Source organism: Trachurus japonicus, chromosome 24, assembly GCF_045865225.1.
Source record: "Trachurus japonicus isolate A0001 chromosome 24, Traja_1.0".
Lineage (NCBI taxonomy): Eukaryota > Metazoa > Chordata > Actinopteri > Carangiformes > Carangidae > Trachurus > Trachurus japonicus.
This window is the reverse complement of record NC_140930.1, coordinates 21031766-21059498: the sequence shown is the minus strand read 5'-3', so window position 1 is coordinate 21059498 and position 27733 is coordinate 21031766. Positions and strand designations below refer to the sequence as shown.

The 27733-nt window shown below is 40.6% G+C and overlaps 1 protein-coding gene across 1 annotated transcript in view; it reads left to right on the top strand.

The window, feature by feature from the left end:
• Position 1: 1 nt before the first annotated feature.
• The window catches only part of lama4 (laminin, alpha 4), a 51658-nt gene continuing 23926 nt past the window's right edge, over positions 2 to 27733 (top strand). Inside the window, exons 1-9 of the mRNA XM_085771109.1 lie at positions 2 to 953; positions 5898 to 5999; positions 6104 to 6231; positions 6339 to 6419; positions 6643 to 6857; positions 7309 to 7409; positions 10493 to 10673; positions 11149 to 11232; positions 11338 to 11489. Coding sequence (XP_085627235.1) covers positions 846 to 953; positions 5898 to 5999; positions 6104 to 6231; positions 6339 to 6419; positions 6643 to 6857; positions 7309 to 7409; positions 10493 to 10673; positions 11149 to 11232; positions 11338 to 11489 — 1152 coding nt within the window. The 5' untranslated portion in view covers positions 2 to 845. The remainder of the gene's footprint in view (positions 954 to 5897; positions 6000 to 6103; positions 6232 to 6338; positions 6420 to 6642; positions 6858 to 7308; positions 7410 to 10492; positions 10674 to 11148; positions 11233 to 11337; positions 11490 to 27733) is intronic.

Below are 27733 nucleotides of genomic sequence, written 5' to 3'. Positions count from 1 at the left end.
GTTTCCAGCAATTCTCTGAGGGAACTACTGTTTTTAGACTCTGAGAATCCTGTCTTTGTGTTAGAAGTGTGAGACTCCTTTTAAGAGCCTCACGTAATGGTCATAAATTTAGCAGCTTTTGATGATCTAACCTTGGAAGAGAAACAGTAAGTATGTCTGGAGATCAGAGCAGCTGTTTCTTTTCTGCCTGCAGAGCACAGAGTGAGTGTTGAAGCTTTAAAGCCTCTCTGCCCACCCTGGCCGAACAGAGGGGAAAGGGAAGGGGGGGGGGGCAGAGGGAGGGGTGCTACTGCCTGTTGAGCCCAAGGTGAAAGGGTGCCACAGACCTGCAAATGGAGACGAGGAGCTAACACTCAATCTGACTCTGCCCGTCGGCTGGGGGCTGGGGGGTGGGAGGGGGTTTGGATGTGTGCACTGTCTGCCTGTAGCCTGCCTTCTGCTCAAGAGACAGAAGCCCTCTGTTGCTCATTGGACTCTCTCTCTCTCTCATTCTTTCTCTCTTTTCTCTCCCCCTCTCACTCTCCCTCAGTTTCCAGCCTTCCCTCCCATCTGTTAGTGATTTAGGCACGGGCTCAGGGGAGAGGCAAGTCCGCTAGGGGAGAGGACTCAGTGCAAGGGAGGGAGGGAGAGAAAGGGAGGAAGTCCACACAAGTTTGTTTTACAGGACTCAGCTCAGGCTGGGACCAGGCACCGCATCTGGAGGTCGGAGGAGCAGAAAAAACCCAAAGCCAATCGGGTTGAGCTGAGCTGAGAGGAGCTGCCCAGAGACTTCCCTACAGCCAGGAGACACTGACAGAGACAGAGACAGAAAAGGGGGATCAGTGCTCCACTGGGCAAACACAAATATGGCTGCTAAATCTCTGTCCAGCCTCTGCCTTCTCTGCATCCTCTCAGGGATTGCCTACCATGCTTCTGCCGCCAGGCTTGGAGAACAGCAGCAGTCGTTGCTGACAGTAAGACACATTTGATTTGATCTCTTTTGGGCATGCTAGCACAGCAATGGATTATTGTTTTACCTACTGTACATGTAGGCCTACATGTATGTAATGAGGCTGATGGCCATGTAAAGAGAAGTCAAGGTGAAAAATGTGTGAAGGATGAAACAGATTTATTAAGCTTGTGTCTGTCTGGTGTCTAGGAGACTTGAATCTGCCTGGACTTCACAGTCGTCCTGTTTGTTTGTGTTCATTCATGTTTGTGTTTGTGTCATCAGAGGTACCCCAAGGCAAAGGCTCAGATGGGCTCTGAGTTACTGTCATGCCCCTCCCCAATAGCTCCCTAATGGAAACCAGTTGCCAAATGTTGAGCAACACCCCAGAGAGAGTGAGAGAAAGAGAGAGAATCACAATAGACAGTGAGGGTACTATTGGCACAGAAGCCAGTGTTCCCTATAGTATAGTTTTGTAATTCTGTCTTCAAATTGCATTCCCATGTCCTAAATAATCAGAGGAAATGATGCATACTGTACATGTGCTGGACATTTTCCAAAAGACAAAAGCCTGTGCATGCACACACAGTTCACACAGATATTATGTGAACTGTATGTGGGATGACACTGTCTGTCTGACTGTCTTCCTCACACACTCTTCTTTATTTAACCAGATTTATCCTGTCAGCCCACTGTTTGTTTGGCTGCACCGCTAACTGTTATGAGAGTTGCACTGTTTTTGTTGCATTTCTAAAAGAAAAGCAGCATATTTGTTCTCCCCACTGAACCACAATGGATGATTTCATACCCCCGGACTTACATCCAGTGTCATCATTACTAAATAGGTACTGTATCTGTATTATTCTAGCCAGGCGGAAAGTAAAAATATGTAGATTACTATCACAGACCGGTACTTTATATGATTGATATTCAGGTTTAGATTAGGTGTCACCATAAAAGTACTCACTGTAAGATTTTGTTAGTGCATAGCCAGGGTTGGTATTTATTGATGTTAATCTACCACTCAGCTGCTTGCAACTTCAACATCAAACCTCTTCCCCAACAGCTGTCTCCACAGGTGGAAAGCAGCAACATGGTTATCTCTTGTCACTATTCTTTTCCTCTGCTGAAGTTAGCACGCTAACCAGCTAGCCGCGGTCCATCTCAGCACTTTCTGATAGCGATTTGCTGTAGCCACCCATCTGCACTGAAGACTCAGCGCTGTTCATATGGTGATAGCCAAAGTTTGTGTGGCATCAACATCACCACCACAGAATTTACAAATTGCCCCTTAAGATGCATCATTGACTGTAATCTGTGGTTTTACATAGTTGACCAATATCTAGTAAAGGCAACAGGGTTGTCATCAACCTCATTCTTCTTGTCAAAGCAGAAACATTCTTGCCATTGGATGAGAGTATGTCCAGATTTATTTATCTATATAGGCTGCAAATTCATGTATAATGCACATATCTCCGCCTCTAGCTGCAAATAAACAAAATGAGATGTCAGGCACATAGATGAACTAATCCTTTTGCGGAAATATTCTTTTGCACTGTGAGGGCCTCCATGTAACGCTTGTTTTTAAGGTTGATTTGTGTCTGCTAGCAAGGACACCGAATAGCCATAAACAAAGATATAAGAGGCCTTAAAGCAAGTTTTCTCAAACTGGATCGTCATAAAGAAACATCCATGGGAGATTAGGCTGGAGGTCAAAATCTGTGGAAGTATCCAACCCCCAACCTTAGCATTGCTAAAGTGGTACAACTATTTGGTGATGCACATGTTTATTTTTTAATGTCTGAGTCCATGTTCCCCTGAGAGCAGACCTTAGCCTACTCCCTGCCTCTGGACACTCTGCATAGTTATTGAGTCAGGATGAGATTCTCATGACCCTGGATCTGTCCTCACTGAGGAGGAGTTAGCATGTCTAAATCCACTGTCTGAATCCGTCGTCGGTGTCGGTATTAAATGAAGCAGCCAGCTCCAGTTGAGAAGCAGAGCGGAAATGAGATTCAACCTACAAGACTTAACAGTTAATCCACTTAATTCACTCAATTCCCATTCTTGGACGATGCAAGTACAGGACCAATCGTAGTTAGAAGTCAGAAGTTTCCCACCCCCCACACACACTCCAGAGAGAGGGCACAGCCAAACAGATTTGAAGCTGCATGACCAGAGAGTGTTGACTTTGGACATCACCACACGCCTGTGTTATCAAATCCTGTTTTTGTGTTTGATTGGAGCTCCATTTGTTTGTCTCTCTATCACAGATATGGAGCCCATAGATCCGTCATATGAGCCCTCAGTCGATACACAGGAAACACACTGATGAACTCTGTCGGCAGAGCAGAGGGTGTATAATTGGAAAAAGCAGCTTCACATGACAACATGTTGAATGTCATCTTTGTTCTGCGCTGCCGTGGGCTCAGCGTGAAGGCCACAGACATAGCTCACATTATTGAGTGTGTTCATAGTTGGCAACAGGCTGCTGAGCTGAACTATCTTCATTTCATCACCATGTTTAAACATCTTATTCAAACTATGAAGTTTGAGAAATCTACAGTCTTAGCTGTAATAGATGAAGATTTGCCTTGTTTCCATGAGTGAGGTTAGCATTGATCTTCTATATGCTGAACTGCTGAAATCCTGGACTCAAGAGGAAACATCTCAACTGTGGCTAGAAAACTCTAACGTTCACCAAGGGACTCATATTTTATTTCAACCAGTGGTTTGAAACCACTGGTTTTCAAAATTGGAAGAACGTAAAGGAACTTAGGTTTTAATAGACAAAAAATTAATACAAGACACAAAAGATGTATTTTTCAGTTGCATTTTAGGGAGTCTTTGAAACGGGACAGCCTGTGCTATTCTGTTATGTTTAGAGCTACCATGTTGAAACCTCAGAAATGCTCTATACTGTCCAAAAGCGTGTCACTAACTTTGACTGGTAGTGTACAGTGGGTCAGAGCTTTGTCACTCGGTGCAGCTGCAGAGGAGATTTCACCATGGTTTCAGTCTTAATGCTAATCTAGGGAAACACATTGTGATGCCAACTTTATGCATTTTCCAAGATGTTGAATGAGTCCCTTTGGGCCTGGATCTTAAAATGCAAATGGTTACAACACCAACAAGTCGATGAAACATGCACAGATGTTCCTCCACAAGCTGCTGGATTCTATACTTCTCATTTCAGAGGAATCTAAAGGATCCTTGTCCTACACCTCTACACCATCTGCTCCATCTCCCTCCAACCCTAAATTCCCTGTTCTCCACTCCCCTGTGTGTCCACACTACAGCTGTTTGACCCATCACCAACTGTCACATGGCTGAATTTTAAAACCCTTTTAAAGTGGCATTACAAATGGTAAATAGCACTGGAACTCAGTGGTTTTCCCATAATCTTGATCTTAATTACCCCCAAGACTACCCCAGACTACCATTTGGAGCCAAACGATATTGTGTTTTCTGCAAGCACTGAACGTTTTCAGAATGTGTTTACATGGAGGGTTGACACATTGAGTGTGTAAGTACTGATGGATAGGTGTGTGTGAACTGTGGGTCAGCGGGAAAACCACAGGAACAGGGTCTGTTGGAAGAATCAGTGCTGCTGTTTCACAGAAGCACATCTTTGTCTCATTGGCTATCTGTGAATAAATCAAGGGAAAATATGAATCACGTGCACATACTGTACTGGATCGTGTCTGGGGGAATGTTCCATCTTCTGGCTTTTCCTGCCCTTCAGCATCAATGGCCATTTGACTGACTGGAACAAGAAGGTCAAAGTATGGGGGTCTTACAGTCTGCTGCAAACAAAGTGCTATTGTACAACATGTACAGCGCACTGAATGGTGCTGCTTCAAATGTTGAAAATGTGTGTGTGTGTGTGTGTGTGTGTGTGTGTGTGGGTGTGTGTGTGTGGGTGGATGGGTAGAGGGTTGCTGGGGGGGAGGGAGGGGGCATGACTGTGAACTCTGACATCACACCATCCTGAGAAACTGTGGTGAACAAACATCAGACAGGATGCAGGTTTTAAAATGAGATTCTGTTGATGGGAGGAACTCGCAAGAGTTTCCTCAGAGCTCACTCAGTGCAATGTGGACGTCTGGAGTCCAAGTCTGACCCAAAAATCATCTGATTATCATTATTATCAGGGATATTACAGTATGATGTGCTGTTGATACATCCATTATCATTGTGTTTTTGTAACATTAACTGCTGTTATGTACAGTATCGTATAGACTCATATCTTCTGCCATGAAGTACATGAAATCACTTTTGTTTGTTTATTAGTACCTTATAAATTTGCAGAGGACCTCCACTGAGTTTATTAACTTTTAAACAAGGAATGTTAATAACAGTTTCTGGCTTTGGCTCCCTGACCTTTTGGGCCTCTGGGCCTCTGTGTGGTGGGCTTGTTCAGTAATCTTGCAAAGTCATTTTTGTTATTCATACCTCAGGGTGAGATTTGTTAACTATGGAGACTCACTTGACTGAGTTTGTATTGGAAACATTGCTTTGCGGATACTCATATTAATTATGAAGACTGTGTTTTATCTTGTGTCTCTATCTGCTCAGATGGAACTCCTGTGAGGCTTTTTTTTCCCCAGAGCTCAGAGCAGTTCAGGAAAAGTTAATGTTATAAACCCATGAACTCACTGAGACACTGTCTATGTGGACAATATGAATAACTGGGGGCTTTCAAAGAAAGCCTGTTCATTTCCTACTATTTGTCAGTTACTTTCCTGAATGGTGTATTGTATTCTTGGGGCCTAAAAATGGTGACGTTGATTAGTTAGTGGGTCAGCCTGCTCTTTGAAGTGTAAAATTAAAATGGGTATGAGACATGGTTTATACTGAGCTTAGTGGAGTAATGTCATGTTTTCTCTTCTGTTAACAATTTAACAAACTCTGTTAGTGTTTTATCTTCTCTATTCAGTAAACATGTACATTTCTGTCTCTATTGCAGCTGTGTGGAAAGGGAAATTTCCTAAGTGAGCAAAATCTATGCCTACCATGTAACTGTAAAGGCCGCGCTGACTACTGTGAGGACATCACAGGCGTTTGTATAGTAAGTTTTCCATGCTAATTATGATCTATTTTATATATATAACTGTTAACAAACAAATCCATCAAGATCAGTTGTTTTTAATAAGTTTAATGCTTCCCCTACAGAACTGCAAAGAGCACAGTACAGGTGATTTCTGTGAAAGGTGTGAAGATGGTTACATGCTGACTCCCGGCCTGGGTGGACACCACACCTGCCGACCCTGCGCCTGTCCCCTCTCAGTCGCTTCTAACAAGTAAGTCTGTCCCTTCTTTGTTTCCGCAACCAAAAGGCTGTGTGTTGGCAAGCAGTGTGTAGTAGTGCAACAACCTCTGAAACACTTTCCCCTCTGTGTGCGGCCAGCTTCGCCGTGCACTGTGACAAAGGAGGTGCCGTTCTGCGGTGCAAGTGCCAAGATGGCTACGCTGGACATTTCTGTGAGAGGTCAGTGCTGACGAAGTTCTGTAACATTCAGTGTAAGCAGTAATGTGGTTAAAGTCCAATAAAACACTGGAGGTTATGCAACACATATTTTCCACATCCAAGATATTTCACTAGGTTTGGTTGCAGTTAAATTCCTGCAACAGCTTCTAAACAACATACTTACCAGTTCAAAACATGTGCATAGTTTTAAATTTGTACTATTGATATATTTTCCCTGATCCAGGTGTGCCCCAGGTTACTACGGCAACCCCATGGCAATTGGTAATTCCTGTAAGAGGTGTGAATGTAACGGCAACTCTGACCCTAACTTGATCTTCAACGAGTGCCACAACGTGACGGGCCACTGCCAGCACTGCTGGGGCAACACCGCCGGTGCTAACTGTGAGAGGTGTGCCCCCGGTTTCTATGGCGACGCCATCAGTGCCAAGGACTGCAAAGGTGAGAGCAGTGAAGGGACTCCTACATCTGTTATGTCTGATCCACAGAAATATAATGTGTTACAAAGTGATGGATGGATGAATGAATGAATGAATGAAATAGCCACAAAGGAGGAAGTAAAAAGTAATTTAGCATTTAACAGCTATTACAGTATGTCTCATGTATTACACTCAACATATGAGGGGCTCTCTGTTTTTGTATTTAACTGTTGTTGTACAATAACAAAGTCAGCATATGCATGAAAAGTCAGAGTTACTTTAAATAGTGTGTACAGTGCAGTATGTATGTAAACCTAATGCTGTTGAGTGGAAAAACAAGACAAAGGTCACAATTCTGGAGCAAGGACTACCATATGCCTTTTGAGGCCCTGGAAGTCCCAAAATAACCATGCTCATGACATCATTTGACCCCCGACAGTCTCATCATGGCATATGTCCTGTGTCTGTCTCAGAGTGCCTGTGCAATAAATGTGGCACCTCCTCATGCGACGACAGGACTGGAGTGTGTCACTGCAAACCAGGAGTCACCGGACGATTCTGCGACCAGTGTGAGGTAAGAGAATCCTTGTGACTCAGTGTTGTGCGATCTGCCTGCTGTGACAGCATGTCATTTGCAGTGTAAGAAGCTGAAGCTGAAGTAGTTGTATACACTTAGAGATTTATCCCCAAATAAAGCGGTTGAGATCATTTGGCTAAATTGATGGTTTGCTGACAACCAAACCAAAGTTAGAGTGCTTGAGTTTGAGTGCATAATGTTATCACAACTGATGCCAAAATAAGACCCTTCTAGCCATAACAAACCAAAATCACCCTTTCAATTATGTATTTCAAATTCAACCTAAACAGACAGATGCTGGGATCCAACAGTGTTTTTCATTCAAGACAATTACTGATTCTTTTGATTTTACTCAATTAATTGACCAGTCAACCAGGTTAACAAATCATTCTAAAACTAAAATTGACCTGTTGTTCTCAAATAGGCCAGAAAGAATTTTTAAAACCCATAACTTTATCACGGGAATCTCAGATCACAATGTGATTTTCTTTTCCCGGAAACTCAATAAAAATCGTTTCTTAAATTCTCACACACAACTATCTAAGAAATCTCCACATTCCAACTTTATTCCAAAAAATCAACAACAAAATGTTAATAAAGCTCTTAAGGAGGTGGAATGGGGTGATTTGATCTCCTGCGATGATATAAACCAGAGCGCTGACTGTTTTTCTCATAAAATTAAAGAGATTCTGCTGTCCTTTTCTAGAAGAGGGAGCGCTAGGACAAAAAAATCCAGCTCCCTCCCTTGGTTTAATAATGAATGTCGCTCACTTTCAAAAATTAGAGACCAGTTGCTTAAAAATTCATTGAAGACTGGTCTAATTATTGACCGTCAAAAATTTACCTCAGCCCGAAATAAAGTAACATTAGCTCTACGAAAAGCTAAAGCACACTTTTTTTTAAAAATAATTGAGAGCTCTAAGGGAAATTCAAAAAAAGTGTGGAAAGAAATTAATAGCTTATCTGGGCGGCAGACCAAAAAAGGTAGTACTGGATTGGAACTTAATATCAAGAACCAGTTAGTGAAAGATCCAGCTACCCTGGCTACAGAGTTCAATTCCTTTTTCATAAAATCTGTTCAAGAAATTTCATGTCTGTTCAAGGCTCCTGACTGTGTCTATCACCCTGTTAACCTTGAACAGCCCGTTTTTAATATAATGGAAATCTCCGAAAGTGAGGTAGGGAAAATTATCGGCGCTCTTAATAATTCTAATGCGAAGGATGATTATGGATTTCACACAAATTTTTTAAAAGCTAACATGGAGTCTCTGGTTTGTCCCATCACGCAGTTGATAAATCTGTCCATCAGACAATCTGCTGTCCCATCTAATTGGAAAGTGAGCGTTATAAACCCTATTTTTAAATCAGGAAGTAAAACTGAACTTAACAACTACAGACCCATCAGTTTTCTTCCTGTAATCTCCAAAATATTGGAGAAATGGATAGCCACTCAACTAATAGAACACATTAACAGTGGTCTTACACAATTACATCCGATGCAGTTTGGTTTCCGGACGCACCATTCAACTGAATTTGCTATAACTATGTTTTTGGAAAAAACCAAATGTTTCCTGGACAGGAATAGTTGTGTGGGAGCTGTTTTTTTGGACCTTAAAAGGGCCTTTGACACGGTCAACCACCGGGTACTGCTGGCTAAGCTGTCAAAATTTAATTTTTCTGTCCAGGCCCTAAATTGGTTTGAATCTTATCTGGCTGACAGGAAGCAGTGCGTGGTGGTTGGTGGTGTCAAATCCGCTTACCTGAGTTGTCCAGTAGGGGTCCCCCAGGGCTCGATACTCGGACCTCTTTTATTTTCTTTGTATATTAATGATTTATTTGATGTTTGTAAGGGTGTTAACGCACAGCTGTACGCGGATGACGCGGTTATTTTCACTCCCGCTAAAAACATGACAGAGGCTGCACAGATCCTCACAACAGCTTTGTCTCATGTTCAGGATTGGCTCACTAATTCATGTCTCGCCTTAAATGTTAAGAAAAGTGTATGTATGTATTTTGCTAAACAACCACTCAGGCCGAATCATTCTGGTGTGTTTCTGAAAGGGGAGGAGCTTGCCTTGGTAGGCGAGTTCAGATACCTCGGAGTGATTCTGGACCCTACACTTTCTTTCAGAAAGCACATTAAAAAAGTAACCAATTCTGTTAAATATAATCTGGCAAATTTTAGACAGATAAGACATTCATTAACTAATAAGGCAGCTCTGATGTTCTTACACTGTATGATTTTCTCACATATAGATTACTGTTTTACGAGTTGGTCACTGGCATGTACCACCGCACTTAAACCAATAGACTCTCTTTACAAAAAAGCCCTAAAGACTCTGGACAAAAAACCTTTTTCGTTTCACATCTGCAATGTCCTTAAAAAGTACAATTTTCTAAGTTTTCACAGTTTTAAAATGTATAGAATGGCCTGCTCTGTGTATAAATGCCTTCATGGTTTGGCTCCACCACCACTGAAAGAGTTCATCAAAAAAAGAACAGTGAGAGGCATGAGCACCAGGGCTTGCGAGAGAGGTGACTGCGAGATTCCCCACAGGCGCACCTCATTTGGGAGGAACGTGCTGTCTGTGGTGGGGGGAGGCATTTGGAATAGTCTTCCCTCCACTATAAGGGAATGTCCCACTTATTCCTCTTTTAAAGGGAATCTTAAGCAGTGGCTTAAGGACACACAAGAGTGCGACCATTAACTGGACCTGGGGCGATATGACTGATTGTTTACTTACTGTGCTGTCTGGATGTTGTATTACTGTTATGTCTTGCACATTAATGTTTGTCCTGTCCTAGTACCGTGTCTAACATTGTTTTTATTGTTTTGTCTTTCTTGTTTGTGTAGTGCACTTTTATGTATTTCGCTATATGTATTGTATTTATTGTTTTGTTTTTATTCCTTGTGGTGTACTGCTGTATTTTATTTATTTATTAGGGACGTCGGACGCAAATTAGCCGCCTGGCTATAATCCGGCATATTTACAGCAGTATTTCTTTTAGTTATACTAATGTTCATTAATATGCACTGTCCCTATTCAAATAAATGCTATTATTATTATTATGTAATCTAGGAGGGCTACTCGGGTTTCTCCAGCTGTCAGGGCTGTCGGAGGTGTGAATGCGGGCCAGCTTCTCTCCGCTCCACCTGCCATCCTCTCACCCACAGCTGTCCGTGCCGCCCGGGGGCTGGAGGCCGTTACTGCGAGCGCTGCCTTCCAGGTCACTGGGACTACAGCCCCTCCGGCTGCCAGAGTAAGTTATTTATCCCTGGTACGACTTGCCAAATGTTCTCTTAACTCGTTTAAATAAAACGCCCCCAGACCATTTGTCGATTTGTCCAATGCAGATAACGTTTTCCCAGAGAAAGAAAAAAAAAAGAGCAGCAATGAGGGTTCACATTCCCACACCCACTACCACAGCACATGATGTCAGAGAAGCATCTGCTCAGGGCTGTGATCCTGTGGCCTGAGACTCTCTGTGGAGAGCTGGATGACATCACCATGTTACCCGAATCTATACACACAGACAGCTGCTAAAACCATCAGTCCCACACAAGAGAGGCCACAAGACAGATGTGCCGGCCCGAAGCCAAGAAACCATCTGTTTGTCCTGATATATATTCGTTGACTACACTGACCTGTTTCAAGCTTATCAAGAAACTAATGTACAGAACTTTCTGTTTCACACTGTGAATGATGGAAGGCATCTGCATCTGTTTTTTTCATAGAGTGCGATTGTGAGAGCGGCCACTGTGATATGCACACAGGAGAGTGCCTGGCTGAGGCCGCAACAGTCAACCTGTGCAATATTAGTAAGTGACCACACACAACCACAGCACAGACTCCATTATAGGAGCACAAAAGGTTGTCAGCTTGATCTTCGGCATCTTTAACTCACATTTCCTGTTTGGTTTTAGGTTGTGATGAGTGCATTTGGCATCTGATCGGAGACTTGCGGCTTTCCAACAAAACACTGGACCAGCTGAAAGTTGGAGTGTTGAACATCTCTACTGGGGCTGCAGCCAATGACAGGCTCAAATACTACAACTACACCGCTCATCGCCTGCAGGTACATGCACATACGTAAATACTGTGTTAATGCAAGAAAATAAGTACATTATTATTATGTAGCCTGTTCAAATAAAAATTAAAGCTGCAGTAATTCAAACAACGACATGGGCCTACCAATAAAAAAAATACTTCTGTCTGTTTTATGTTTTAACAGTTTTTCTTAACAATTTTGCTAATATGTTAGCAACATTAGTTTTTCTCAATCGCTTTGGTGCTTTTCTCACATCACTCTTAACATTTGCACAACAGTTCTCTGCAGTCTGCATTTCTCAGAACAATTATTGCAAACTGCAAAACCTAGTGGATGACCTGCAAAAGCGCGCCACTTGCTCAAAATGGATTGTCCATCCCTCAAAAGCAAGTAGCCTACTCATGTCAATGAAACTGTCAGTGTCGTCAAAATGAGAAGTCCTGACACCATCGTTTATGAACAAGATAGTCAAATGGCTTTGTCATCATTAGGACACTTTATTCTCTAAGTGTTTTCCAATGCAAAAAGTGATGATACTACCTGAAAATGCTCAAGACAGCACTATACACTACTTGTACAGCCATGTGAAAACTACAGTAAAGTTACACATTACTGTATTTATTGGAGATACTGAATATGTATGTTTCACATTTCTACTGCATATGCTCTTTGCCATTCTGATTTGTTCACAGCATTGTGAAAAGGAAAAATACACTACAGTCAGGGCCGGCTCTAGGCATAGGCGATATAGGCGATCGCCTAGAGCGCCAACTGCTGGAGGGGCGCCGCCAGTCAAGGGAAAAAAAAAAAAGATACTGTAAAAACTAGAAAAAGAAAGCATTTCCTGCAGAAAATGCGTGTGAATGCTGTACGCAGCTGAACGCTATTGCTGAAGCAATGCTGAATAAGCTGAAGAAATCATTGAAACAAAGTTGAATTAGCTGAAGAACTGTTGAAAAAGTCTAACGTTGAAGCTGAAATATATAACTTGAAGATTAATGCCTTTTTAAGGACAAAAAGCAGTAGAAATGTAAAAAAAAAAAAAAAAAGGAGAAGAAAATGTTAAAATCCTGCATGTTGAAGATGTTTAACAGTTGAAGAGTTGAAATCTGCAGCTAGCCACAGCAAGGAAAACTGATGAACCAGCAGTAACATAGCTGAAGCAACAAGTGAGAATAGATTAAAAAGAAGGAACATGTAAGCAGGAAGCTGATTGACATGACGTGATGGAAAAAATCCTGAATTGTTTAGGTTTAAGTGTAATAAATGTGTGTTTAGTCTAAAAGCAGTAGAAATGTTGAAAAGGCAGAGGAATGTGTTGGAAAATCCTGCATTATTAAGTCTAACAGTTGAGGAGTCTGCAGTCAGCTGCAAAAAGCACTGCTACAGAAAACAGATAAACAAGTGCTAACATGGCTAAAGTAATAAGTGAAAATAGATTAACAAATGGAACCTGTAAGAAGGAGGTTTATTTTGTATGAAATGATTGGAAATTATTTAAATTGTTGAAGATTAGCATAAAGAAATTGAAAAGCTGAAGTCTACTCAAATATATTTAAACATGACAGCATGAATACATTGTTGGACTATTACTAATATAGATTAAACAATATCTAGGTGGTTGGAAATTATTTGAATTTTTGAAGATTGTGGTGAAAGAAAAATTAACATTTTAAGTACACTCAAATTACTCTAATAAAAATTATATGTGTGTTGGATATGTGTGTATGGTCAGTGTGTGTCCGTGTGTGTGTGTGTGTGTGTGTGTGTGTGTGTTGGATATGTGTGTATGGTCAGTGTGTGTCCATTTGTGTGTGTGACCGACAGACAGTCAAATAGAGAGAATGTGTGTGCGTTGCCATGGTGACGTTGCCATGGTGAGGTTACCATGGTGAGGTTGCCATGTTGAGGTTACCATGTAACTGTTGGCTGGTGGCTTTAAGGTATGGTGGCAGCTTTAACCATAGGCTTTAACTGCTCTGTGACACCCTCAAACAGATCTAATGTACGACAAATCTGTACTTAGTACGAGCAAAAGGTTTACATTTTCCGAACCATAAGACCTTGCTGAACGCGTCCATGTCACTTTGGTGTTTCTAGAGTAAAAATTGTTGATTGGGTCGCAGGTTGGAAACTTTGGGACGTTTAGAAAATCAGCGCCTACTTTTGAATGGGAGTCAATGGGAGGAGAGAGGGAAATGGCTGCACTCGGAGGCTCCCAGTTTAAATTGTGTTCGTCTCTCTGGTTTTTTGAGCACATGAAGAGATCAAGGATGAGCTTGTCTACAAGCATGCCCGAAATTATGTGTGTAGAGTGTAATCTGTGGCCGTGCTGGCAGGATAGAGAGAAAAATGTGAGAGGATTTTTAGACCCTCTGTCACTCTACCAACTGCCAACGTCCGAACATTCCGTCCCATTGACTTTCATGTTAAATCTGAATTTTGTCAGAAATTTTAATGATTTTAAAACTATACATATATCTGAAACTGTTGAAGATATCAATAAGCTGAGATATAGCTGAATAGTTGAAAGGTTTGTGAACAGTTTAAAAGTTGAATGAAGTCTGTAGCTGAAAGTATGCTGAAGCTATTAGAGGCTGAATGAAGCAGAAGATTTGAAGAGTTTGACGACTGTTTCAATGTATTTCCTATGAGAGAAAAATTGCACAAAAAGTTAAATATTTTAAAAAGTATAAATAGTATTAAAGAGAAAAATAATAGCAATATTGTCCTGAAAAAGCTGCACGTTTTGATATATGAATTGTTGAAATAGCACAAAGTATGAAGGACTAGTTAGATGCAGAAAAAGAGCGGAAGAAGTAAGAATAACTAGAAAAAGCATTTCCAAGAATGGAAATGGTGTGACTGCTGACAGCAACTGAACGCTGTTGCAGAATTAGCAAATAGTGCAAGCTGTGATCACCATACAAATGTTTGACCAAGGTCAGAATCGAACCCACATCCTCATGGTCATTAGACTTCCACTCTGCCTCTAGGCCACAGTGCACACACAGTTGCAGAGACTGTTGTCTGTTAATGATCTGCACACTGTCAACATCAAGAAAGCTTGAGAGTCAAGCTTGAATGACTTAGAATGAAAATGTCTGTGAATTTCAGGCTGAGCACTAACCATATGGCCACAGAGAACCTGAGTTACAATGAGCTTTATACTATGAGGAATCAAAGACTGTCCAATGACAGCTGAATAATTGGAATCAAAAGTCAAGCAATGAAGTGAAAAGACTGAGGCAGGAATCGAACCCATGACCATATGATCACTAAACCTTTACTCTGCCACTCGGCTACAGAGAGCACACTGCTTTCAAAACTGTTGTCATTCATTGTAATGTGATGATGTGCTGCAAACTGGTATGAGTAATCAAGGAGATAACAAACACCTGTAACCAATTGAAGGCGGGGGAGGAGAGCAGAATTCAACATAACATAACAAGAGGTCTTCCCTTGGATTCGAACCAGTGACCTTAGGGTTGGCAGGCAGTTACCCTACCCCCTACACTACAGTGGAGTTGTGAAGATGAGAGGTTGAGACTTTGATGAATGTGAGATTTTTTGTGAAAAAGTTAAATATTTGAAAAAGTATAAATAGTTAAAAAGAGAAAAGTAATGCCGATAAAGTTCAAAAAAAGCTGCACGTTTTGATATATGAATTGTTGAAATAGCACAAAGTATGAAGGACTAGAAGAAGACCGTAAAAAGGCGGAAGAAAATGGCCAAACAGAAGAACAATAGTGTGACTGCTTCAGCAGTCACACTAACTAGAAAAAGATAGCATTTCCTGCAGAAAATGCGTGTGAATGCTGAAAGCAGCTGAACGCTATTGCTGAAGCAATGCTGAATTAGCTGAAGAAATTGTTGAATCAATGCTAAATTAGTTTACGAAACTGCTAAAGCAATGTTGAAAAGACTAATGCTAGAGTAGAGTAGAGAGTAGATGAATACTTTATTCATCCCTAGGAGGGAAAAAGCTGAAACATATAACTTGTAGTGTGAGATGAATGCCTTTTTAAAGGTAAAAAGCAGTAGAAATGCTAAAGGGAGAAGAAAACATTGAAATTCTGCATGTTTAAATGTAATGGTTAACTAGAAAAAGCATTTCCAAGAATGGAAATGGTGTGACTGCTGATAGCAACTGAACGCTGTTGCAGAATTAGCAAATAGTGCAAGCAGTGATCACCATACAAATGTTTGACCAAGGTCGGAATCGAACCCACAACCTCATGGTCATTAGACTTCCACTCTGCCTCTAGGCCACGGTGCACACACAGTTGCAGAGACTGTTGTCTGTTAATGATCTGCACACTGTCAACATCAAGACAGCTTGAGAGTCAAGCTTGAATGACTTAGAATGAAAATTTCTGTGAATTTCAGGCTGAGAGCAGCAGTTTCAACATGAAGCAAGTTATCAGAAGTCAACAGAGGACGACTGGGAAAATAATTCACTATAATTGTTGTTGAGGCAAGATTTGAACCAGCAACCTTCAGGTCTCCAGACCAGCAAGCTAACCACTAGGCTACAGACAGAGACAGTATGTGAGGGGTAAAGAAAACCTTTGATAAGAGGATCACTGGCTTCTGCTTAAAAAAAAAAGTAAGGAATCGAACCCATGACCTCATGATCAATAAACCTTTACTCTGCCACTTCGCCACAGAGAGCACAGACATAAGCATGTTGCCATTGTAATGTGATGATGTGCTGCAAACGGTGGCAGAAGCAATTAATGCGTCTCTTAACAAACACCTGTAACCAACTGGACTACAGACAGAGTTGTGGAGAACTCTCAGCATTGGGCTGAATGAGAGCAGAGAGCTCCCTGGCTGCATTTAAAAAATATTTTAAATTATTATCTAAGTCTCTTTGCATTTTTGACCAGAATTTTAGCCAGAAGACAAGTGTGGCTACAAAACTGGAGAAAATAATTTGTCTAGAGTTTAATTTGCAGAAAAAGTTAAATATTTTAAAAAGTATAAATAGTTAAAAAGAGAAAAGTAATGCCGATAAAGTTCAAAAGAAGCTGCACGTTTTGATATATGAATTGTTGAAATAGCACAACACCTAACACACTAACCATATGGCCACAGAGAACCTGAGTTACAATGAGCTTTATACTATGAGGAATCAAAGACTGTCCAATGACAGCTGAATAATTGGAATCAAAAGTCAAGCAATGATGTGAAATGACTGAGGCAGGAATCGAACCCATGACCATATGATCACTAAACCTTTACTCTGCCACTCGGCTACAGAGAGCACACTGCTTTCAAGACTGTTGTCATTCATTGTAATGTGATGATGTGCTGCAAACTGGTATGAGTAATCAAGGAGATAACAAACACCTGTAACCAATTGAAGGCGGGGGAGGAGAGCAGAATTCAACATAACATAACAAGAATTCTTCCCTTGGATTCGATCCAGTGACCTTAGGGTTGGCAGGCAGTTACCCTACCCCCTACACTACAGTGGAGTTGTGAAGAAGAGAGGTTGAGACTTTGATGAATGTGAGATTTTTTGTGAAAAAGTTAAATATTTGAAAAAGTATAAATAGTTAAAAAGAGAAAAGTAATGCCGATAAAGTTCAAAGAAAGCTGCACGTTTTGATATATGAATTGTTGAAATAGCACAAAGTATGAAGGACTAGAAGAAGACCGTAAAAAGGCGGAAGAAAATGGCCAAACAGAAGAACAATAGTGTGACTGCTTCAGCAGTCACACTAAATAGTTGAAATCTGCAGCTAACCTGACAGGAAGGACAACTGATGAACCAGCACTAACATAGCTGAAGCAATGGCTGAGAATATATTTAAAAGTAGAAGATGTGAGACTTTGTATGAAATGGCTGGAAATTACTTGAATTGTCAAAGAAGAGTTTGAAAAATTCCTGAATTAGGAAAAAAGTTAATGCCTACTGAAATACATTGTAAACTGACAGCAGAAGAACATTGTTGAAGAATATAGATCATTAGCATTAGCTGAGGAGTAGAACATGTAAACAGCGGGTTTAATGGTGTGAAATGGTTGAGAAGAGCCTCAGTAGTTTAGGATACGTGTAAAACAATGTGTTCAACATGACCAAAATGGGGAAATGTGTATTTTCAGTTTAAATAGCTAAAGAACAAAATTAACAGCAACGAGTCCATTAACTACAACAGGAAGATAGAGAGGTACATACAAAACAGTCAGACAACTGTAGGAAAAGTGTGTGTGTGTGTGTGTGTGTGTGTGTGTGTGTGTGGGGGGTAGTTAGTGTGTGTGTATGGTGAGTGCGTGTCCATTTGTGTGTGAGTGTGTGTCCGTGTGTGTGTGTGTGTGTGTGGTAGTTAGTGTGTGTCCATTTGTGTGTGTGTGTGTTGGATGTGTGTGTATGGTGAGTGTGTGTCCATTTTTGTGTATGTATGTGTGTGTGTGTGTGTGTGTGTGTGGTAGTTAGTGTGTGTCCATCGGTGTGTGTGTGTTGGATGTGTGTGTGTGTGTGTGTGTGTGACACTGACAGACTGAGAGAGAATGTGTGTGATAGATATATGAATTGCTGAAATAGCACAAAGTATGAAGGAGGAGTTAGATCCTGAAAAAGAGCGGAAGAAGTAAGAATAATAGATAGATAGATAGATAGATAGATAGATAGATAGATAGATAGATAGATAGATAGATAGATAGATAGATAGATAGATAGATAGATAGATAGATATAGAGAGAAGGAGAGAGGGAGGGACACACACACACACACACAGGTAGATATAAATAGACAGATAGATAGATAGATAGATAGATAGATAGATAGATAGATAGATAGATAGATAGATAGATAGATAGATAGATAGATAGATAGATAGATAGATAGAGAGAGAGAGAGAAGGAGAGAGGGAGAGAGAGGGAGGGAGGGAGAAGAGAGAGAGATAAGGAGAGGGATGGATAGAGAGAGGGAGGGAGGGAGGGAGAGAGGGAAGGAGGGAGACAGAAGAGAGAGAGGGAAGGATAGAGAGAGGGAGGAAGGGAAGGAGAGAGGGAAGGAGGGAGACAGAAGAGAGAGAGGGAAGGATAGAGAGAGGGAAGAAGGGAGGGAGAGAGGGAGGGAAGGATAGAGAGAGGGAGGAAGGGAAGGAGAGAGGGAAGGAGGGAGACAGAAGAGAGAGAGGGAAGGATAGAGAGAGGGAGGAAGGGAAGGAGAGAGGGAAGGATAGAGAGAGGGAGGGAGAGAGGGAAGGAGGGAGACAGAAGAGAGAGAGGGAAGGATAGAGAGAGGGAGGAAGGGAAGGAGAGAGGGAAGGAGGGAGACAGAAGAGAGAGAGGGAAGGATAGAGAGAGGGAGGAAGGGAAGGAGAGAGGGAAGGATAGAGAGAGGGAGGGAGAGAGGGAAGGAGGGAGACAGAAGAGAGAGGGAAGGATAGAGAGAGGGAGGAAGGGAGGGAGAGAGGGAAGGATAGAGAGAGGGAGGAAGGGAGGGAGAGAGGGAAGGAGGGAGAAAGAAGAGAGAGAGGGAAGGATAGAGAGAGGGAGGAAGGGAAGGAGAGAGGGAAGGATAGAGAGAGGGAGGGAGAGAGGGAAGGAGGGAGACAGAAGAGAGAGAGGGAAGGATAGAGAGAGGGAGGAAGGGAGGAGAGAGGGAAGGAGGGAGACAGAAGAGAGAGAGGGAAGGATAGAGAGAGGGAGGAAGGGAAGGAGAGAGGGAAGGATAGAGAGAGGGAGGGAGGGAGAGAGGGAAGGAGGGAGACAGAAGAGAGAGGGAAGGATAGAGAGAGGGAGGAAGGGAGGGAGAGAGGGAAGGATAGATTTTTTTGATTTTTAAAACCAAACTTTTATTATCAGTCCATACTATGGTCACACAACTTTATCAAATTCAATCACACACTTGCGACAGAGCAAACCAGGACATAATCAACTGAGCAAAATGACGACAACAGAAAAAACTCAGAAACTCAGGACTAGTGAGTCCTCCTGGACCGAACACAAAACACCATTCACAGCCCAGGTCTTCACAAAACCCTCTATCTGGTCAGTCAGCTTGTAGAAGCTGAACTCCACCCTCAGCCGAGCTGCCAGCATCCCCGTTACCATAGCCACCACCTCCTGTGACCCCTGACCCCTCACCCTGTTCTTACGTGTGAAGGATAGAGAGAGGGAGGAAGGGAGGGATTATAATTATTATTATTTAGAAGTATATAGTATTGAATAATATCATTTCAGACAGACAGACAGACCCAGAGAGAACAAGAGAGAGAGACAAATAGAGAGGGTGACACAGAGAGAGAGAAAGAGAGAGAGAGAGAGAGAGATACAGTAGATAGATAGATAGATAGATAGATAGATAGACAGACAGACAGACAGACAGACGGACAAAGAGAGAGAGACAGATAGAGAGGGTGACACACACCCACAGATAGATAGATAGATAGATAGATAGATAGATAGATAGATAGATAGAGAGATAGAGAGATAGATAGATAGACAGACAGACAGACAGACAGACAGACAGACAGACAGACAGACAGACAGACAGACAGACCATGCCACAGCATGGTGGCAGCTTTAACCATAGGCTTTAACTGCTCTGTGACACCCTCAAACAGATCTAATGTACGACAAATCTGTACTTAGTACGAGCAAAAGGTTTACATTTTCCGAACCATAAGACCTTGCTGAACGCGTCCATGTCACTTTGGTGTTTCTAGAGTAAAAATTGTTGATTGTGTCGCAGGTTGGAAACTTTGGGACGTTTAGAAAATCAGCGCCTACTTTTGAATGGGAGTCAATGAGAGGAGAGAGGGACCTGGCCGCACTCAGAGGCTCCCAGTTTAAATTGTGTTCGTCTCTCTGGTTTTTTGAGCACATGAAGAGATCAAGGATGAGCTTGTCTACAACCGTGCCCGAAATTATGTGTGTAGAGTGTAATCTGTGGCCGTGCTGACAGGATAGAGAGAAAAATGTGAGAGGATTTTTAGACCCTCTGTCACTCTGCCAACTGCCAACGTCCGAACATTCCGTCCCATTGACTTTCATGTTAAATCTGAATTTTGTCAGAAATTTTAATGATTTTAAAACTATACATATATCTGAAACTGTTGAAGATATCAATAAGCTGAGATATAGCTGAATAGTTGAAAGGTTTGTGAACAGTTTAAAAGTTGAATGAAGTCTGTAGCTGAAAGTATGCTGAAGCTATTAGAGGCTGAATGAAGCAGAAGATTTGAAGAGTTTGAGGACTGTTTCAATGTATTTCCTATGAGAGAAAAATTGCACAAAAAGTTAAATATTTTAAAAAGTATAAATAGTATGAAAGAGAAAAATAATAGCAATATTGTCCTGAAAAAGCTGCACGTTTTGATATATGAATTGTTGAAATAGCACAAAGTATGAAGAAGGAGTTAAACGCAGAAAAAGGGTGAAAGAAGTAAGAATAATAAGTATAAAGATTTGAATAACAATAGTGTGAATGCTTCCAGCATTCACACTAATAATAAGTATAAAGATTTGAATAACAATAGTGTGAATGCTTCCAGCATTCACACTAATAAGTATAAAGATTTGAATAACAATAGTGTGAATGCTTCCAGCATTCACACTAATAACTAGAAAAAGATAGCATTTCCTGCAGAAAATGCGTGTGAATGCTGAAAGCAGCTGAACGCTGTTGCTGAAGCAATGCTGAATTAGCTGAAGAAATTGTTGAATCAATGCTAAATTAGTTGACGAAACTGCTAAAGCAATGTTGAAAAGACTAATGCTAGAGTAGAGTAGAGTAGAGTAGAGTAGAGTAGAGAGTAGATGAATAATTTATTCATCCCTAGGAGGGAAAAAGCTGAAACATGTAACTTGTAGTGTGAGATGAATGCCTTTTTAAAGCTAAAAAGCAGTAGAAATGCTAAAGGGAGAAGAAAACATTGAAATTCTGCATGTTTAAATGTAATGGTTAAATAGTTGAAATCTGCAGCTAACCTGACAGGAAGGACAACTGATGAACCAGCACTAACATAGCTGAAGCAATGGCTGAGAATATATTTAAAAGTAGAAGATGTGAGACTTTGTATGAAATGGCTGGAAATTACTTGAATTGTCAAAGAAGAGTTTGAAAAATTTCTGAATTAGGAAAAAAGTTAATGCCTACTGAAATACATTGTAAACTGACAGCAGAAGAACATTGTTGAAGAATATAGATCATTAGCATTAGCTGAGGAGTAGAACATGTAAACAGCGGGTTTAATGGTGTGAAATGGTTGAGAAGAGCCTCAGTAGTTTAGGATACGTGTAAAACAATGTGTTCAACATGACCAAAATGGGGAAATGTGTATTTTCAGTTTAAATAGCTAAAGAACAAAATTAACAGCAACGAGTCCATTAACTACAACAGGAAGATAGAGAGGTACACACAAAACAGTCAGACAACTGTAGGAAAAGTGTGTGTGTGTGTGTGTGTGTGTGTGTGTGTGAGAGAGAGTGAGGAAGATATACAAAAGTGTGTGTGTGTGTGTGTGTGTGTGTGTGTGTGTGTGTGTGTGTGTGTGTGTGTGTGTGTGTGTGTGTGTGTGTGTGTGTGTGTGTGTGTGTGTGTGTGTGTGAGGAAGATATACAAAAAGTTCTGACCTGACAACTGTATGAAATGTGTGTGTGTTGGACGTGTGTGTCTGTTTGTGTATGGTTAGTGTGTGTCCATTTGTGTGTGTGTTTGTTGTGTGTGCATGTGTGTCTGTTTGTGTGTAATTGTGTAAATTGTGTATGTGTTTGGTAAGTGGTTGTATGTTTGTTGGGTGTGTGTGTGTGTGTGTGTGTGTGTGTGTGTGTGTGTGTGTGTGGTAGTTAGTGTGTGTCCAATTGTGTGTGTGTGTGTGTGTGTGTTGGATGTGTGTGTCCATTTGTGTGTGTGTGTGTTGGATGTGTGTGTATGGTGAGTGTGTGTCCATTTGTGTGTGTGTGTGTGTGTGTGTGTAGTAGTAGTTAGTGTGTGTCCATTTGTGTGTGTGTGTTGGATGTGTATGCATGGTGAGTGTGTGTCCATTTGTGTGTGTGTGTGTGTGTGTGTGTGTGTGTGTGTGTTGGATGTGTGTGTATGGTGAGTGTGTGTCCATTTGTGTGTGTGTGTCCATTTGTGTGTGTGTGTGTTGGATGTGTGTGTGTGTGTGGTAGTTAGTGTGTGTCCATTTGTGTGTGTGTGTGTGTGTGTGTGTGTGTGTGTGTGTGTGTGTGTGTGTGTATGACCGACAGACAGTCAAACAGAGAGAATGTGTGTGCGTTGCCATGGTGACGTTGCCATGGTGAGGTTACTATGGTGAGGTTGCCATGTTGAGGTTACCATGTAACTGGTGGCTGGTGGCTTTAAGGTATGGTGGCAGCTTTAACCATAGGCTTTAACTGCTCTGTGACACCCTCAAACAGATCTAATGTACGACAAATCTGTACTTAGTACGAGCAAAAGGTTTACATTTTCCGAACCATAAGACCTTGCTGAACGCGTCCATGTCACTTTGGTGTTTCTAGAGTAAAAATTGTTGATTGGGTCGCAGGTTGGAAACTTTGGGACGTTTAGAAAATCAGCGCCAACTTTTGAATGGGAGTCAATGAGAGGAGAGAGGGAAATGGCTGCACTCGGAGGCTCCCAGTTTAAATTGTGTTTGTCTCTCTGGTTTTTTGAGCACATGAAGAGATCGAGGATGAGCTTGTCTACAAGCATGCCCGAAATTATGTGTGTAGAGTGTAATCTGTGGCCGTGCTGACAGGATAGAGAGAAAAATGTGAGAGGATTTTTAGACCCTCTGTCACTCTACCAACTGCCAACGTCCGAACATTCCGTCCCATTGACTTTCATGTTAAATCTGAATTTTGTCAGAAATTTTAATGATTTTAAAACTATACATATATCTGAAACTGTTGAAGATATCAATAAGCTGAGATATAGCTGAATAGTTGAAAGGTTTGTGAACAGTTTAAAAGTTGAATGAAGTCTGTAGCTGAAAGTATGCTGAAGCTATTAGAGGCTGAATGAAGCAGAAGATTTGAAGAGTTTGAAGACTGTTTCAATGTATTTCCTATGAGAGAAAAATTGCACAAAAAGTTAAATATTTTAAAAAGTATAAATAGTATGAAAGAGAAAAGTCATAGCAATATTGTCCTGAGAAAGCTGCACGTTTTGATATATGAATTGTTGAAATAGCACAAAGTATGAAGGAGCAGAAAACTGCTGAAAAAGGGTGGAAGAAGTAAGAATAATAACTAGAAAAAGAAAGCATTTCCTGCAGAAAATGCGTGTGAATGCTGTAAGCAGCTGAACGCTATTGCTGAAGCAATGCTGAATAAGCTGAAGAAATCATTGAAACAAAGTTGAATTAGCTGAAGAACTGTTGAAAAAGTCTAACGTTGAAGCTGAAACATATAACTTGAAGATTAATGCCTTTTTAAGGACAAAAAGCAGTAGAAATGTAAAATAAAAAAAAAAAAAGGAGAAGAAAATGTTAAAATCCTGCATGTTGAAGATGTTTAACAGTTGAAGAGTTGAAATCTGCAGCTAGCCACAGCAAGGAAAACTGATGAACCAGCAGTAACATAGCTGAAGCAACAAGTGAGAATAGATTAAAAAGAAGGAACATGTAAGCAGGAAGCTGATTGACATGACGTGATGGAAAAAATCCTGAATTGTTTAGGTTTAAGTGTAATAAATGTGTGTTTAGTCTAAAAGCAGTAGAAATGTTGAAAAGGCAGAGGAATGTGTTGGAAAATCCTGCATTATTAAGTCTAACAGTTGAGGAGTCTGCAGTCAGCTGCAAAAAGCACTGCTACAGAAAACAGATAAACAAGTGCTAACATGGCTAAAGTAATAAGTGAAAATAGATTAACAAATGGAACCTGTAAGAAGGAGGTTTATTTTGTATGAAATGATTGGAAATTATTTAAATTGTTGAAGATTAGCATAAAGAAATTGAAAAGCTGAAGTCTACTCAAATATATTTAAACATGACAGCATGAATACATTGTTGGACTATTACTAATATAGATTAAACAATATCTAGGTGGTTGGAAATTATTTGAATTGTTGAAGATTGTGGTGAAAGAAAAATTAACATTTTAAGTACACTCAAATTACTCTAATAAAAATTATATGTGTGTTGGATATGTGTGTATGGTCAGTGTGTGTCCGTGTGTGTGTGTGTGTGTGTGTGTGTGTGTGTGTGTGTGTGTGTGTGTGTGTGTGTTGGATATGTGTGTATGGTCAGTGTGTGTCCGTGTGTGTGTGTGTGTGTGTGTGTGTGTGTGTGTGTCCGTGTGTGTGTGTGTGTGTGTGTGTGTGTGTGTGTTGGATATGTGTGTATGGTCAGTGTGTGTCCATTTGTGTGTGTGACCGACAGACAGTCAAATAGAGAGAATGTGTGTGCGTTGCCATGGTGACGTTGCCATGGTGAGGTTACCATGGTGAGGTTGCCATGTTGAGGTTACCATGTAACCTGGCTGGTGGCTTTAAGGCATGGTGGCAGCTTTAATCATAGGCTTTAACTGCTCTGTGACACCCTCAAACAGATCTAATGTACGACTTATCTGTACTTAGTACGAGCAAAAGGTTTACATTTTCCGAACCATAAGACCTTGCTGAACGCGTCCATGTCACTTTGGTGTTTCTAGAGTAAAAATTGTTGATTGTGTCGCAGGTTGGAAACTTTGGGACATTTAGAAAATCAGCGCCTACTTTTGAATGGGAGTCAATGAGAGGAGAGAGGGAAATGGCTGCACTCAGAGGCTCCCAGTTTAAATTGTGTTCGTCTCTCTGGTTTTTTGAGCACATGAAGAGATCAAGGATGAGCTTGTCTACAAGCATGCCCGAAATTATGTGTGTAGAGTGTAATCTGTGGCCGTGCTGACAGGATAGAGAGAAAAATGTGAGAGGATTTTTAGACCCTCTGTCACTCTGCCAACTGCCAACGTCCGAACATTCCGTCCCATTGACTTTCATGTTAAATCTGAATTTTGTCAGAAATTTTAATGATTTTAAAACTATACATATATCTGAAACTGTTGAAGATATCAATAAGCTGAGATACAGCTGAATAGTTGAAAGGTTTGTGAACAGTTTAAAAGTTGAATGAAGTCTGTAGCTGAAAGTATGCTGAAGCTATTAGAGGCTGAATGAAGCAGAAGATTTGAAGAGTTTGAAGACTGTTTCAATGTATTTCCTATGAGAGAAAAATTGCACAAAAAGTTAAATATTTTAAAAAGTATAAATAGTATGAAAGAGAAAAATAATAGCATAAATGTCCTGAAAAAGCTGCACGTTTTGATATATGAATTGTTGAAATAGCACAAAGTATGAAGAAGGAGTTAAACGCAGAAAAAGGGAAGAAGAAGTAAGAATAATAATAAGTATAAAGATTTGAATAACAATAGTGTGAATGCTTCCAGCATTCACACTAATAATAATAAGTATAAAGATTTGAATAACAATAGTGTGAATGCTTGCAGCATTCACACTAATAAGTATAAAGATTTGAATAACAATAGTGTGAATGCTTCCAGCATTCACACTAATAATGATTTATGTCCGCTGGCGCCCCTTCACTTAGTGTTTTCTGTGTAGAAAAAAAAAACCCAAAACAAATAAATAAACAATGACAAACATGTTCCTAAATTGCGTATAGTCACACACACACAGCAGATACCTGTCTGCAGCAGGAATGCTCTCAATAATAATAATAGATCAGCTCCAGCTCTGTATTCAGACCTGCTGAGCTATCAAACTAGTTTTTTGTTTTTTTTTACCTCTCAAACAGTACCACAATGACAACACATATATAGGGTACATTATATAGGCTAAATATTGTAAATTTTGTGTGTTTTTTTGTCTATTTAGGTGATATTTGGAGACAATTTCTCATTTCGGGCTACACACATCTCATGAAGTTTGAAATGTAATGTGAAGTCAATATTTAGCTTCTGTTATCCCACATTTGAGACATTTGGTGAGAATGACAGTTAGGCCTAACATTTATGCTCAAAAAGCAATTTCACAATTTTTTTCCTACACTTATCGCCTTATATCATACAGTATATTCCACTGCTTTTGTGAAGTCCAGACTTTCGTATACCCATTTCAAGCACCACAACAGTTTGTTCTCATGATTGTGAAGAGACTAATTTTTTCATGTCTTCACCCAGGATTTACTCAATGCAATTTTACTGATTGTTGTGCAAATTGTGTATCTCAGGGTCAGAGGGGACATAGAGATACACTGCTATGATATCGTTATGATCATTATGATCATTGTTGGGGGGGGCGCCTGAGAGTAATCTCGCCTAGGGCACCAAAATGGCTTGAGCCGGCCCTGACTACAGTCATCTACAACAAACATAAGAAACACTCTTTGGGTACAACTTTACGTAAACAATGTTGCAGTACATAGTAACTGAACCTACAGAGTACTGTAAATCATTCCTGCACATCCAGACGTTCCAGTCACATTTTCATCTACATCACTCTGTCAATTGTAGCGATTGAAACAGATTCAATATTCCCAGTAATGTCATCCTTACATTGTATCTCTTTCAACCTTATGCCATTGTTTGTAATCACCATTGCACAAATGTCTTGTTCTTGTAGCAGAGTAAAAAGGGCTCAGTCTCTTCCACCTCTGTGAGGTTGTCTTGTAATCCTATGTGATGCAGAGTCAAATTACAGTAATGTACTGCATCAACCATTATTACTGTAGTGTACAATACTGTAAAAGTGCTTCCTACTTGTAAAATGCTGTAGTACAGTACCGTACTGTGAAGATGGGAAATCTTTACTGTGGTTGCTGTAATACATTACAATACAGTAAATCTGTTCTATAGTGAAGCTGTAAGTCTAAATGTAAATGTCCCACTGTATCTTACAGTAATGCCTGACACAATGACAGCAGTGCAGATTGTTTAGTGCTGAATTACTGTCCAATACCATACATACCTGTTGTTCCTTACTGTAAATGTTTGAATAATTGAATTCACAGTGCTTCTCCCAACATTTAAAATTAGTTTGGCAGATTTTGAAAACTAGTTCAACAATTGTGTATGTGATGACTCAAGCAATGAAATGAGGACTATTAGTTTTATAGGGAAAGACTATTCAGCGTTCAAAAGTATAGTTCATTTTGACTGACATGACATAAACAAATGATAATGTTGTAAAACAGCAGAGAATTGTATGAGAGCAACTGATACATGTCCAAAAGCATTTGCAATTTGTTCAGAGGAAGGAGAAACTGCTACTATGATGTGGACAAATGACTACATGTTGTGGAGGTTGA